The 14,230-nt window shown below is 41.2% G+C and overlaps 1 protein-coding gene across 1 annotated transcript in view; it reads left to right on the top strand.

Moving 5' to 3' along the window:
- Nucleotides 1-14,230, top strand: part of PHLPP1 (PH domain and leucine rich repeat protein phosphatase 1) — a 68,024-nt gene that overhangs the window by 40,880 nt on the left and 12,914 nt on the right. The window contains exons 10-11 of the mRNA XM_019472055.1: nucleotides 8,591-8,791; nucleotides 9,810-9,972. Coding sequence (XP_019327600.1) covers nucleotides 8,591-8,791; nucleotides 9,810-9,972 — 364 coding nt within the window. The remainder of the gene's footprint in view (nucleotides 1-8,590; nucleotides 8,792-9,809; nucleotides 9,973-14,230) is intronic.

Raw genomic sequence — 14,230 nt, 5'->3', positions numbered from 1 at the left:
GAAAGGGTTGTCAAGCATTGGAACAGGCTGCCCAGGGAAGTGATTGGGTCACCATCCCTGGAGGTATTTAAAAGACGTGTAGATGTGGCGCTTAGGGACATGGTTTAGTGGTGGACTTGGCAGGGTTAGGTTAACGGTTGGACTCAATGATCTTAAAGGTCTTTTCCAACCTAAACAATTCTATGATTCTGTGTTTGTCACTAATTTAGCTGGTGTCACTACTTGATCTGCTTTCTGGATTCTTATTTTTATGCTGCTGTTTCTTTAGTCTCAGAGTCTTCATAATCTTTTTTCCTGGGTATGAACATACCCGGTAAGGTGGCCGTGATTGAAATACGGGAGGTTGGTAGCATAGTCTGGGGATGGTGGATGGGCTTGCCCTGCGTGGTGTCAGTGTTCCTTGTACCTCTGCACTTCCACAAATAGTCATGGGATTTCTGAGTGTTCAACCCATGCGTAATTTAACAGACAGCGAGATTGTGTGCTGTGGGGTTTTTTTCTGATCCTAACTGTGACAAAAGGAATGTGTAGCTCCTGGGTTTCTTGAGCAGTGGAGAAGCAAGAAGAGTGGTGATCTCACTGTCACAGCTCCTCACCCAATTAAAAGCATTGCAAAACTCCTACTTGTATACTGTTGTTCATTCTGTCATGAACCTCTGGTTAAATTTCCTGGGATTCACAGTGTTGGGAGTTGGTGAATTAGGTTTGCGGTTGAGATGATTTCTAAATAAACTCTTAACTTGACTTACTCTTGAACAGTAATGTTCTGAGGAATTTATCATTTAGGTTGAAAATTATCTTTCAAAAGGTGAACTTTACTAGGATGGGTTTTTGGTTCTGGGAACCAGTGCGTGATTCATTTCAGCCTTGATTTGCTTTAAAGAACCCTTGAAATAATTTTTGTACTATTTTATTTTATTTTGAACAGCACTATTGCATACCTGTCCACATCCAAGCCTGTGTAGGATACCACCTTTGGAACAAATTGATTATCAGCAAAGTTATTCTGATGTTAATTTACTGTTTCAATTGAGACTTTACATAAAAGTGCAGTCAAAGCATTGAAACTTAGCAATGTTGCTACTGTACTAATTGCAATTATTTGGCACATTTCTGTTTAAAAGTGGTGAAATACACAGCCCGTTCATGTGGCAAGGATGTTTCACATCAGCAGCTGTAATTGTCTTGTGGATGACTTTTCAAACTATTGTACATTAGAGATTGTATGAACTTCAGAAATGAAACCTTGTAAAAAGCTTTTTTACAGGAAGTTGCAAGATTAGGTCAATAAAAAAATCCTATTTGCAGGTCCCAAGTTGAAATTCCTATCTGTTAACTTGGAAAGGAAAGAAACCTTTAAGTAAGTTTCAGAAAGCTACCGGGATCTTTGAAAGCAGAGAGATAAATAATTTTGTAAAATTTGTATTAAAAACAGGTTGTAGGTCTAGGATGTAGATTAGTGCAATTTTGGCAGTGAGAGAGAAGCTGAATAAATCTTTTTTGTACTGCAACTCATCTTTTTAAACTGAGCTACAAAACTGTAGATGGCTTTTCATTATTTTTTTGTGATGCCAAAATGAACAAGTACAGGCTAAAACCAGAATTGGGGGTAGATTTCCAGAAGTTGCTACATGTGTGCTGAAAAGAGGTAGAATTGAAAAATGTATTGAGTAACAGTATTAAATGGCTGATTGAGACTTGGGGATTTTTCCTCTCTGCAGCTTCGATGTTTTGCAGCTTTCAAGCAGTACAGGGCACGTGTTTTCAAAGTCTTCTAGGGGTATTGACAAAGTCAGGTACCCTCGCAGGAGATGAACAGAGCTTACCCATTCTGGCATCTCATCACCACTGCAGGCTCCCTCGTTTGTGATGATAATAGAAGCAGTTGGCTTGGGTGGGGTTTTCCCCCTTATTCCCTATGCCGTTACTGGTTTAGATGACTTGGCTTGCAAATGGCTTGTCCATGCTGGTGTTCCTGTAACTGCTGCAGAAGTGATAACTGTGAAGGAAAACAGCAGTGCAGATTAGTGTACAATGTCCAAGCTTTAAATTTGGAATTTCCTACAGGAAACATCTTTCTTTTTATTTTGTTTTCAAATGTTTGCATCTGTCAGCAGCTAAGTGTCAACAGAAACGGGTCTGGGCCAGGGAAAGGTGTTCAGGGGTTTGCTTTGTTTTGTTTCAAAAAGGTAAAATGCTTCTTTTCTCCAAGAACTCCCTGGGAAGCACAATCTGTACTGCCAGACATGCCAAGAGAACTGGGTTTCCTGAGCGTTCTGCCATGGTCTCTACCCAGCATGTAACGTTGGACAAATCACTTTACCTTACAGAACCTTTATCTCTCCATAAAATGACTTACCTTCTGCAGCCTTGAAAAGATTAGTTTATTTTTTTTGAAAGATACTCAGGTCTGTGCAACTGACAGATGATAGCTTGTCTGGAGATGAAGTCTCATGCTGTGAATTATAAACGCTTTCTCCTTCTCAGTCCTGAATATTTGACGAAGTGGGTGTGAAGTGCTTTGGGCAAACTTCAGCACAAGCAGTGGTGGGCTTTGACATCTAGAGCATCTGGGGAAGGGAGGGAAATCAGTGCATTGGTGCATGAAGAGAGGATATCACTTTCACCAAAAAAATGGAAAAAAATACTGAAAAACCTCTGTTCTCTTAATAGAAGAATCAACAAACATCGCTTTTCTGCCTTAATCCTTCAAAAACCAATAAAAACGTGTCATTGTCTGCTGAAGACTATAATTTAGGGATATTTTGTTGGTCTGCTTTTTAATTAATTTCTATTTTAAATTGCTACTTGAGGAGAAATTGAGGACTAGCCTATGAAATATTTCTCTGACCAAGACAGAACTTGGTTCTGTTTATTGCACTGAAAGTATGCACATCTTGATCATGTTAGCAAGGATTTCTCTTGTAGGGTGGGGATTTTCTTGGCAAGATGAGCGCCACAGAGGCAGCCAGATAATCTCTTCATTTCTCATTACCAGATGCTGCAAAAACAGAGAATTCATGGAAGTGCTATGGCTGATGGGGAAAACTCCCAAGCTGAGTCCTGAACCTTTTTTCGTGCACCTGCATTCCTGCAGCCTTTCATTTCTATCCACTGCTTCATCTGTTGTGATGACTTTCCCGCTGTCCGATTCTTGTACACGCTTTTTACTGCCTTCCTTGACCAGCTTGCAGCAAACTACCGTTTAAATGGCATGAAAACAGTTCTACAAAATGCTCTTCGGATAAGATGGACAAGCATTCAAGAGCTTTAGCGGAGTATGGTAGAAAAGCGGCGGCAGTGGTCAGGGGGGTTTAAAAATTGAGACACAGTGGTGAAGGGTGGGCGTCTGCCTCTTGCCTAAGCTTCCTTTCCAGTTAGTATGAATGTTTTCGGTATAAACCCTTAAAACAGCCATCAGACTACTTAAAGCAGTTGCGTGGTGAAGATGTGTAGCTGTGATGTGCACAGCTTAAACCTTGGGCTTTGTTTTCTAGTGTCTGGTAGTGGCGAGCTGTGGTGGCTAAGCCAGTGTCAGCTATTTGGAGCCCGTCTAGGCTCTCATCTGCACAATTCTTGTTTTCAGCTTTGTTCAGCTGTTCTTATCTGTTTTGATTTTCTGTTTGTTTGTTTTGATTTGATGTAATTTGTTTTGCGGTTTGGTGTTTGGTTTTTTTTTCCTGGAGTTCTGGAAGGTGACCCAGTTAAACTTGCTCTTGTTTGATATTTGCTACTTCTACCCACTGTGGCTCCTTCTTTTTGATGCAAGTATTCAGTTCTATTGTGAATGCAGGAGAAGTGAGGGAGGAAACAGTGTCAAATGAACGCGAAGAGCTATTTGAGTGTTTGATGCACATACTTTTGTGGCAGAAATGCTTAGCTGCATTTGTTTCTTTGCTGGTAGGTTAGGATTTGCAAGCAGATATATTAGAAACTGGGGAAATCCTGGTTAATTAAACAGCTAAAGATAGGTTAGAAAGTAAGAGCTGAGGAGACAGCAGCAGTTAAGTGGTTTTTTTGGCAGTCCATCAACAGGAAGGGGATTCATTTGAATGCTTCCGTCCTTTCATTTATTTTATTTTTTTTTTAAGGAGAAGAAATACTCTTTTGCATAGGCTGGCAAAACTGCCTTGATTTTTTATTTTTTTCCCCCTCTTTCTTCTTCCCCCCAGACATGCCTAGCTTACAGGATTCTTCCTCACACATCTGCTACCACAATCATAAATTATTTTAGGATTAGGTGATCAGAAATTGAGGGCATGTCTCTGTAGAAGGGACCGAAGAGGAAATTTTGTATTTTGGTTGCTCTGTGCTGATAGAGATCTTGGGCACAGGACAAACTGGAGATCTTGATTTCTCTGCATATTCTTTTTTTGCAGCTGCAGTATTCTTTCCAACTCTTACCAGTACTTTCAAGCTAAGCACAGTGGCTTTGATTTGCTGCTGCATCGTCATTGGATGTAGTTGTCTGTGTTGCTCCTTTTAATGTTGAACATTCCTAAGCTTTTTGGAGGACTTACATTTTTCAGTGGTGGCTGTCTTACCAGCAAGCCAAGTTTGCCAAGCTACCTCAGAAAACGGTGAGGAACGGGGAGATGCTGTATTCTCACAATTGTCTGTATTCAGCTTTTGTGTGTGCTAGAGGTAGGCATTGGTGTTTAAAAAATTTTGAACCTTTTGCAGTTTTCAGTAGAAGATTTTCTTCCTCTGCTTTTGGAAGTTCAAATTGAGATCAGAATCCTCTAGGTTTAAATAGGGAATGCATGTGACTGCATATTAGGTCTGTTTTGTTGAATTAGATCCATGTCCTTTATTTAGCCTATTCTTTGGGACAGTCCTTTTTTTTTTATTATTTTTTTTATTTTGTCTCTTGGAAAAGTTAAATCCAGCAAGGGATTGTACTTTAATACCCCATAAAACTGAAGGTGACTTATTCCGGCCGGAGGTCAACGTTTATATTATTACCCCAGGGGAGAATTTGCACCTTGTCAAAGCTGAAGAATTCTGGCATCTCCCTGCCAGCGCCTTCGTTTCTTTCTTAATCTCCAACACTCTTTTAGTACTTGTTAATTCATGCTGTCCTCACTATATTATACTCCAGTATGAGCACAGGCTGCCGAATTCAGGTTTTTGTAGTGATGCTGTACTTTTTTCATGAGCTTGTGGTATAGTGCGTGGGTGGAATTGGAAAGGGAAACAATTAATTTTGGACTGAGCTTTAATACTTGACATTCTGCTTCCATCTGATAAGCAATATGAGTGGGATATCTTCAAGGAACATGAATCAGTTTAAGTCCATGCACAAGAGAGATGGGAACAGTAGTGCTCAAGGACATTTCCACTCCTCTGGAGGGCATTTGTAAGATGTGCCTTCTAAGGTAGCAGCTGGCGCGTTGCATGAGGATGAAGAAATAGGGGAGTGGAAATAACCTGGAGGAGGACTTTGTGAGGGAAAACCTGATGGGCAAGTACAGATTATAGCACAGAATTGACAAAGCTTTGGCAGTAGTAATCTGCTGGTTCGCTCTGTTCTCTGCCCAAAGAATGGTGTGTGTCTCCCCCGTTGTTTTTTTTTTTTTTAAATCCAGAGAATATCTTGAAAGAATTATCATTTCAGAATGGTTTTTACCATTTTAATGTAACAGCTGGTCAAAAGGAACATGTAAATAAGCAGCATATTCTTTTCTAGAAAGTTAATTTAATTCTAATTATGTCAGCTACGGAGCTTAGTATGTGACTATCCTGAACCTGGCTGTTGAGTGCTACCCAGCCATGAGTTGTTACGTATGGGGTAGGTGAGATACCCTGCTACCACAGGGTTCCCGTTCTGGACTGTTGGCAAGACTTTGCTAGCCACCTAAACTTTGTTCACATCCAGGCACTAAACTGTAGGTCAGGATGATGGGGATTTATTTCCAACATTGTCGTATCACTCTCTGGAAGATTTGGCAAAAGGGCGGGGGGGTACAGAGCAACAGCTCTCCTCTCTCCTTTCCCCATTGGAAAATATATGCATCAAAACTTATTTTTGGCAGGAATACGCAGATTCTGGCCACTTTTAATACGAGTGAGGGAACAGCTTGAGATTTCTTGTTGTAGTCCACCAATGTTGAAAGTTTATTAAAAACAGAAGAGCTTTGTTTGATTAATTTTTCTTTTGAATTTAAAATGGCTTCAGTATAGTAGACTGTATTAATTTCAGCTTTATCAGAGCAATGTACCTTTTCTTACTCAAAGTTTTCAGCTGTGTTTTGGGCTAGCTGTACTTGAGCGAACTTAAGTTCTTCTGAACTTCGTAGCCATGGGATGCTTTCTAGATTATCTGTTTGGCTCCGTTTGGTTATTAAAAGAAGGTAACTGTGAAACACTCCAGGTTATTCTGCTGCAGCTTGCAAGAGCATAAGTAAAATACAGATTCCTCTCCAGGGTAGCAGAGCATGCCCTTTCTTGGGGGATGTTTTGCTGCCACCTCCTCATCCTCATCATATTCCTGTGAAAGTTCACTTTTCCCAGCAGCCTTAAACCTTTTTGTTACTCAAGCCTTTCCAGGCTGAGCTGAAGATGACCATTTTGTACTATGAGTGGTACAAAAGATACAGTGGCTTTAATGTTAATCAAAGTGCCTTTTTTGTGGAGAGAAGACTATCATGCATATTAGATTGAAGTTGCCAAAGTAGTAGTTGTCTGTACTTCAGCAATATGTGTGCTCGCTGGTGTTTAATTAAGTACGGGAACCATTGATGTGGCATGCTTCAGTTTAATAATCCAACTTTGAATGAGCTTAATATATTTTTAGTTTATAGCTAAAGGGTGAAATTGAGCAGCATCTTTTTAGAATAAATAAATAATTTTAAAAACTCTTTCAGCTGCTTATTCCCTTCTCTGTATTAATCCTCCCTCTCTTCCCTTCCTCCTCTGGAGTTTTACCACCCTTGTGAATAATGAATGAGCCTGAGGATTAAACTGTGTTTCTCCAAAGTGGACTCCTGTCTGTGTAAAACAGCTAACCTAGTTTCAGTTCTGTGCAGTGCTGAGAGATTTTTGCTTCTAATGGAAATAGTGGGGGTTTTTTAATCCTTTGGCATTCCACGTGACTCCTCTGTAGCATGTCTGACCCTTACTTGCTGCTGAGCAAGTTTCAACCAGCTGCAACTCTTGCAAATCCATTTCATTCATTAATAGACCTTAAAGGTCAGTGTGGATTCCTGCGTGCATGGGAGAAGCTGTCGATATTTTATCACTTTCTCTTAAGATCGATGACAGGAGCGCATCTACCTTCTGTGTGCTGATCAGTGGCTCTATAGGCTTCAGCCAGCTCATTTCCGAGTCTTGTTTCTTGAATGCAGCTTTGCTCGTTGCAGCTGCCCGTTCCCGTTAGTTGGTAGGAGCAGTACAGCCTGGTTTGAACACGGTCACTGCAGACTGGCAGGCACACACTTACTTCTGTATCGCAAGTTCTCCAAGGCAGCCTTTTCTGAAAAGGGGAGGAAGAAAGAGAGAGGTCTTATTTCTGTTGAAAAGGCATGGTCGTGCCAGAGTTGGTTACTAAAGGATAGATAGCCTTATTTTTCCATTTCTTTGGAATTGCTTGTGTGAATTCTAGCCCTCAGGATGCCTACAGCGTGTATTCCCCCAGTGCTGCTGTGATCATCAAACTCCCCTAAAGAAACATGAATCCTCTGCCTGCAGAACTTGACTGGCATGAGTGGGCAGTGCCTATACCTCAACAGGTCTTGTTCCCATCCTGGAAAAAGTCCTTTGAGGGAGAAAGAATGACTTCATTTCTGTGCTGCTTCAGTCCTTGCTGCTTGTGGTGGGACTGCAGAAAATACCGACAAGGGCTTCTGCTACTTTGGGGAGTAGGGGAAGGGCACTCAGGAACTACATAGAGATCTGGCTGTCTTGCTGCATACATCAGCAAGCAAGTATGTAACTTTTTAAATTCAATTTACTATAGCACTGTCTCTCTTTAAAATCTAAAAGGCAAATTACTGCTTGGTCTCAGGGTGGGGGGTTTTTTGTGATTGGTGCATCTTTAGTTATCCAAATATTCAAAGAGTACTTTTTCATATTTTGTAGTTGCTTTCAGGCCTGCAGGTTTAAACAAAATACTGTCTGCACCCTAGCCAGTATTTAAAATGCTGAAAAATCGGCTGGCTTTTTTACCAATGACTTCTTTTAGTCACTTGAAGGGCAGCTATACTCTGATGGTTTGTTGATGAATTCAGAACTCATTTTTCTGTGAAATTAATATGGAAATGATGTGGTTTGTTATCGCTCTTATCTGTAGGTACATCTGTAGTAATGTTGGAAGTACTGAGGTCTTGATAAGGGGGTAGAGGCATTTTGACATACTCATTTTGCTGATGTTTTGTTCATACAAATGTGTTCATTTAAAAACATAATCAGAAGTTTTGTTCATGTAATGCTAGACTTCTGGTCTTTCTATGCATTGGTGTGAACTTGTTGCTTTTGACCTTTGCTTTATATAACTATCTTACCTCTTAAAAATAGAGATTTTTATTTATTCTTCTAGACAAAACCTGCAGGATGTTTCACTTGAACTCCCTTATGCAACTTCTCTTTGCAGCCTGAGATTTCTTAACGCCTCTGCCAACAAACTGGAAATGCTTCCTCCAGCCACTCTTTCTGAAGAAACCCATAGCATCTTACAGGAGTTGTATTTGACCAATAACAACCTCACAGATAAATGCGTACCCTTGTTAACAGGCCATCCACACCTGAAAATCTTGCACATGGCTTACAATCGCCTACAGAGCTTCCCTGCGAGGTAAGTAACTGGTTTCACTGCCTCTGGCCCACCGGTGGGTGGGCATCATGAAACATTTTCACAGTGAGAACTAAATTGCACAGAAATGTGGTGGCACAGGCTGTATTTTGAATGCAGTGATACTGCAGTGGGTGGATTCGCCTGCTATGCCCTCTTGCACGTTGCTACCCTCTCTTGCATTACAAAGACAAGCGAGTTCTGCACATCAGTTGGTGTGTTTTGATTGTGCTTGAAATTTTTTTCAACTGGACTAATTCAGCATGACCACATTATGCTTTTGAAGTCAAGCAAGGAGGTCTTCTGTTTTCCCTGGCTTGGTCACTTTGCTTACACCTGGTGGGCTTCTCCTTACAGCAGATTTGTGAGCATAGCAGTCTGGAAATGTCCTCTGAAAGTGGACTAAACTCCACTGGGGAAAAATCCTCTCACTCCAGAAGGAGATTCTGCCTTGGCAGCAATTTCTGTGCTTTCAATTCACTCTGTTTTAATCAGAAATCTTTCAAGTGTAAGATGTGCTGTAAAGCTGATGGGGTACGACCTTGGAAAAGAGATGCCAGTAAATAAAGGAAGAGACATCTCTCTCCTTCTGTGATGTTCTCAGCAGCTGGGCTTCAATGGCAAGGGGGAGGGAGGGAGATGAATTAGGGGGAAGGGCTGAGTGGGATGTCAGAAGATGGAAGGGAAAATTTGGGGTGAAGTGAGAAACTAGGGTTGAAAGAAAAGGGAAGGAAGGAGGAAAAAGAGTGAAAGTGAGCTGGTGAGCAGGGGAAATGTAAGCAAAATAAATCACTTGAAAAGTAGCGTTAGCAAAACATTGACAGAAGCAGCACACATTTTGTTCCAGAATTGTGTTAGTGTCTGATGTGAGGAGAGGTGACAGGCACTGCTGTGAACAAGGACCAAAGTCTGCAATTTTTTTTTCTTAAAATAATGAAAACCACTGCTCTTATCACCGCTTCAAAATAAAATATGCGTGTCTATTAAAAGAAAAAAAATTCTCAAACTCCTGTTTTCATAGCAAAATGGCCAAGCTGGAAGAGTTGGAGGAAATTGATATTAGTGGGAACAAACTGAAAGCCATTCCAACAACTATCATGAACTGCAGACGTATGCATACTGTAATTGCTCACTCCAACTGTATCGAAGTCTTCCCAGAAGTCATGCAGCTTTCTGAAATAAAGGTAAGGAATGAATGTGCTTTGGAAGAAGCAAGTATAACGCGACTTTACCCATTCTATTCTCCCCCTAGCTCTCTCATTGCTACAGGATAGTATATTCTCAGAAACCACAGAGATCTGACAGCTGCTTTCTCCTCTGAGATCATATGCAAAATATTTGCCCCTGTGCTGCCTTAAAGTGGAAGGGAAGAAGAGCCTCAAAAATCTGATTTTATGCTCACCTTCACCAGATCCTATCTTCTCTGCCAAATAAGTGTTAATTGTCTTCCTGTGACAGTCTGTTATGATACGACTTAAACATTTGGCAAGAGCTATGCGTAATTAACTCTTGCTGCCTTGGCAATTGGTTGATTGTGTAGGAATGGACTTTGTTTAGAGTGCGTGTTAAAAACTGCTGAAGCTGCAAAATGGGATAGGCCTTGGGGACAGAGATAAATTCCAAGAGCGCAGGATTTGAGTATTCAGGCAAACTACTTTAATTTTCCTAATTGCAGTCATGTTTTGTACAACCGGAGGAATGCTTAATCCGTCTCTTGTATGTGTTTCTAGAAGTAATTCTGTACTTTTCCTGACACTTCTTTTTGTGGGACGCATTCTTTGCTTGACCACGCTGAAGAGCACTACTGCTTACCTTTTGTGAATCAAGTTGCTGCTTCTTGCCTGGCTATAGTGTAGAATATTTTGCGCTGCATGCTGTTTCTGCTGGCCATAGCTGGGAGATGGTTAACTCACAGCTTACAAATCTTGTGATATGGCAGAAAATCTGTCGTCTGAGGTTGAGAACTGATTACCTATTCACGGGCTCAAAACAACGTAAGTGTCCTTCAGGCACTCTGTGAAGTCAAAAGGCTAAGTTCCCAGACTGCCGTGTGTGCCTCAGTGTCTGGGGTCAGGCAAAGCAGCAGGAGCAATAATTCTGTTGGACAGCGAGTACATGTAAAGATGAGCTTTGTGGTTTTAGCCAGGAAATCTCAAACAAACTTGTGGGTTTTTGAATACTCCTCCCTCTTTGGAACAATGGCCAGAGGAAACAGAGGGCCATTTAGAATCAATCAGAAGCAAAGCCTTTTTTCTTAGAGGAAGAATTAGGCTGGGGGAGCGACGCTCTGTGCAGTAAACATTTCTTTAAAAGTATGAGGGTGGTGTCAACCAAAAAAAACCCAAATGAGGATAATGTAAACATGCTGATAGGGAAGAATCAACTTTTTCTTTTCGTTCCTGCGTTTTGGGGAAAGCTGAATGTTTTATAAAAGCGTCAGTATTTAAAGTGCTACTCTGCCACAATGCTTAGCAGAAAAACGCTCTTGGAAGACCTGGCAGTTTCTCCCTGCTGGTTCCCTACAGTTAATTAGTTCTCTTTAGCAGAAGAAAGAGGCATGGACATCACTAACTGTTTTGGGATTGCAGGGATAGCGTGCACGACTTCATCTAAGAGGACACAGTGCTCTAGGACTCCACCTTTGTGGAAAGAAAATGCCTGGTCAGTACTCAAGCCTGGTTTTGACTTGGGTGAGATGAGTTCATATAGTTGCCAGATGGGAAGGTGCCTTGTTGGGCATAGGGGTTCTTCTGGCCTCTTGGAGATTTCTCTAGGTCAGGGTTGTGTTTGTCGGTTTGGAGGTCAAGCTTGTGCTGCCTGGCTGTATCTGTTACTTAGCTTAATTCGAGCTCCTTCTTAGGTATGTGAGAGCATTCAAAATGTGCCAAAGTAAGTTCAGAATTTATTGTCTGAGCATGGATTTGGTTGTTTGGTGAAATAAGCTTGCTTGTAGCAAAGCACAAAGTTGTATAGTCTCATGTCACCTCTGTGATTATATCATATTTGATGGTTAATTTTAACTGAGGTGGCATTCAAACACACTAAACTTCTTGGGGAAACTGTTACCTGAGGTAATGGCTGTTTCGCTTTTGTATTTAATTAGCCTGAGAGGCTGACGTGTTATGTTTTTGGAGTCAGTGATACTGGAACAGTTAGTAGCAGCAGTTACTGTGCTGACATAATTTCAGAAGGAAAGCTAGTATAAATGATGATGCTTTTACACTTGCAGTAACTCCAGGATTTCCAAACACGAGGTCATTTTAGTGATACAACTGTCTCTAAGCCTTTTTTACACACTACAGTCAAGGCTACAGAAGTTATGTGTTGTCCTCTGTGCTAAAGAGCCCAGTGGATGTCTCTGAGATATCTTATACAATACAGTTTTTAGGGGTTTTATTGTATTTTACGACAGTTATTTATACTGTTAGTTAGCTTTATATGTGCACACTGAAATGTCTTCTGCAAATGGCCAAACGCTGGAAGCAAACACACCTGAGTCAATGCCCCAGCAGACTCTTCCTTACAGCCGTTGTTTGACTTCAGTTTCCTTGCCTTACAAAATAAAAAAGGGCACTTTTTAAATTGTTATCCAGCATCCTGGTGTTCTTTCACAGTCAAACAGTGGAGTACTCCTTACTGCTTGAGCAGAGCTCAGTGACGCGGGCTTGCTTTTCCCACCTGGGACCTGGCTTGGCTTTATCATCCCATTTTTGTTGACTGATGAGTTGCTTCTCTTTTGTGGTTGTCTTGCTGGGCTGCTGCAGTGAGGGTGATATGGAGGTTTCTTGTCGCAGTTTTTGGTCCAGCTTATCTTTCACAGGAGCAGTACCTTGAGATCCGAAATCTAAGTGAAGATCTAGTAGCAGTAGCATCTTAAAGATGAAACTCTCAATCTTTGGTAGTTTTTCTCCTAGTTAAATAGGTTAGTATTGGTATGGCCATCTTCAGTCACAACTGGAGATAACTCAAGTCCCTTCTAGCCTTGGACAAAACAGTTGCAAAGCTGTAAATGCAGTGTAAGCAAATGCTGAATATTAAACCCTGTCTTCCAGCTGGCCTGTCCAGTGCAAAATCCTATGTGCAGTTGCAGGAGTTGTTCTTCTGGCGCTGCATGGGGTGGGGCTAAACCAGCTTGCATTAAAATAACGTATGAGGAAATAGGGATCAGTTAGGAAATACACTTTCCTGCTTGCCTGGGGAGTAGAATAAGGACTAAATTTAACATAGATATGCAGAAAGTCCCTCTTAGCCTGTTCTTCAAATAGTACAAATAAAATCTAAGAAATCCTAACCTGGTAAATAAGCGATCTTCACTAGTGCCTAGGGACCAAGGGATCTGCTGTAGAGTGTTGCTACCTTTGGCATATGGGGCATTTAATGAGAACAATGAAATTACTTTACTGATTTTTGTACTTGTTATTCCAGCATGCTTTTCCATCAAATTTGTAATGACATTGAGGTGTTGAACACAGCAAGGCCTGCTGGCAGCTTCTTTAATCTGCAAAGTAATTACTGGCTCTCTGGAAGCAGCAAGAAGTTGTGCAGAGGAAAAAAGCTCACTGGAATAACTGTTCTGTTAAGCTGTCTACTATTTTGTTTGCGTGACAGATTTAAACTCCGATTTCCTTATCAGGCTTAGATAACGTCAGCAGTTTGTTCTTTGTAGATAATAAGGCCTCCATATTCGACAACCTCAGGATTCAAGGTTTGGGTCAGAAATTTGTTATTTCCATTGAGTGTATTTAATAAAGCATTAGGAGATTTTTCTTGTCCAGATTTCACTAGGTTATCTTATGCCTTCTTCCAGCTCAGGACCCAATTTCTTTGAATATACCAACAAAAATGAAAGTGTCTCGCTTATATCGATGGGAGTTATGTAATAGTCAAAATGTGCAGCTAGGAAAAGCCTCTCCCTGCCCCTTTCAGCTTTCTGTTTTATTAAAGTTTTTGAAGTCTTTCTCTTTTTGGAGGTTGAAAGTAGGAAATGGTCTTTCTGAGAGATGTGGATAGTTCTTCTATCCTCTGTTAAATACCAGCCTGCTCTGTCCTCTGAAAATTACTTTTTTTTTTTTTTGCAATTTTTGGTGAATGCTACACTGGTTGTCCTGGTTTCGGCTGGGATAAAGTTAATTTTCTTCCTAGTAGCTGTGTTTTGGATTTAGTATGAGAATAATGTGATAACACACCGATGTTTTAGTTGTTGCTAGGTAGTGCTTACACTAGTCAAGGACTTTTCAGCTCTCCATGCTCTACTGACTGAGAAGGCTGGAGGTGCACAAGAAGCTGGGAGGGGGCACAGCCAGGACAGCTGACCCAAACTGGCCAAAGGGACATTCCATACCATGTGACATCATGCTCAGTGCATAAACTGGGGGGAGTTGGCCGGGGGGCTGTGACCACTGCTCGGGGACTGGCTGGGTATTGGTGGGCGGGTTGTGAGCA

This window comes from Aptenodytes forsteri, unplaced genomic scaffold (genome assembly GCF_000699145.1).
Source record: "Aptenodytes forsteri isolate BGI_AS27 unplaced genomic scaffold, ASM69914v1 Scaffold81, whole genome shotgun sequence".
Classification (NCBI taxonomy): Eukaryota; Metazoa; Chordata; class Aves; order Sphenisciformes; family Spheniscidae; genus Aptenodytes; species Aptenodytes forsteri.
The sequence above is the reverse complement of the archived record's forward strand: the minus strand, read 5'-3'. Positions and strand labels throughout refer to the sequence as shown.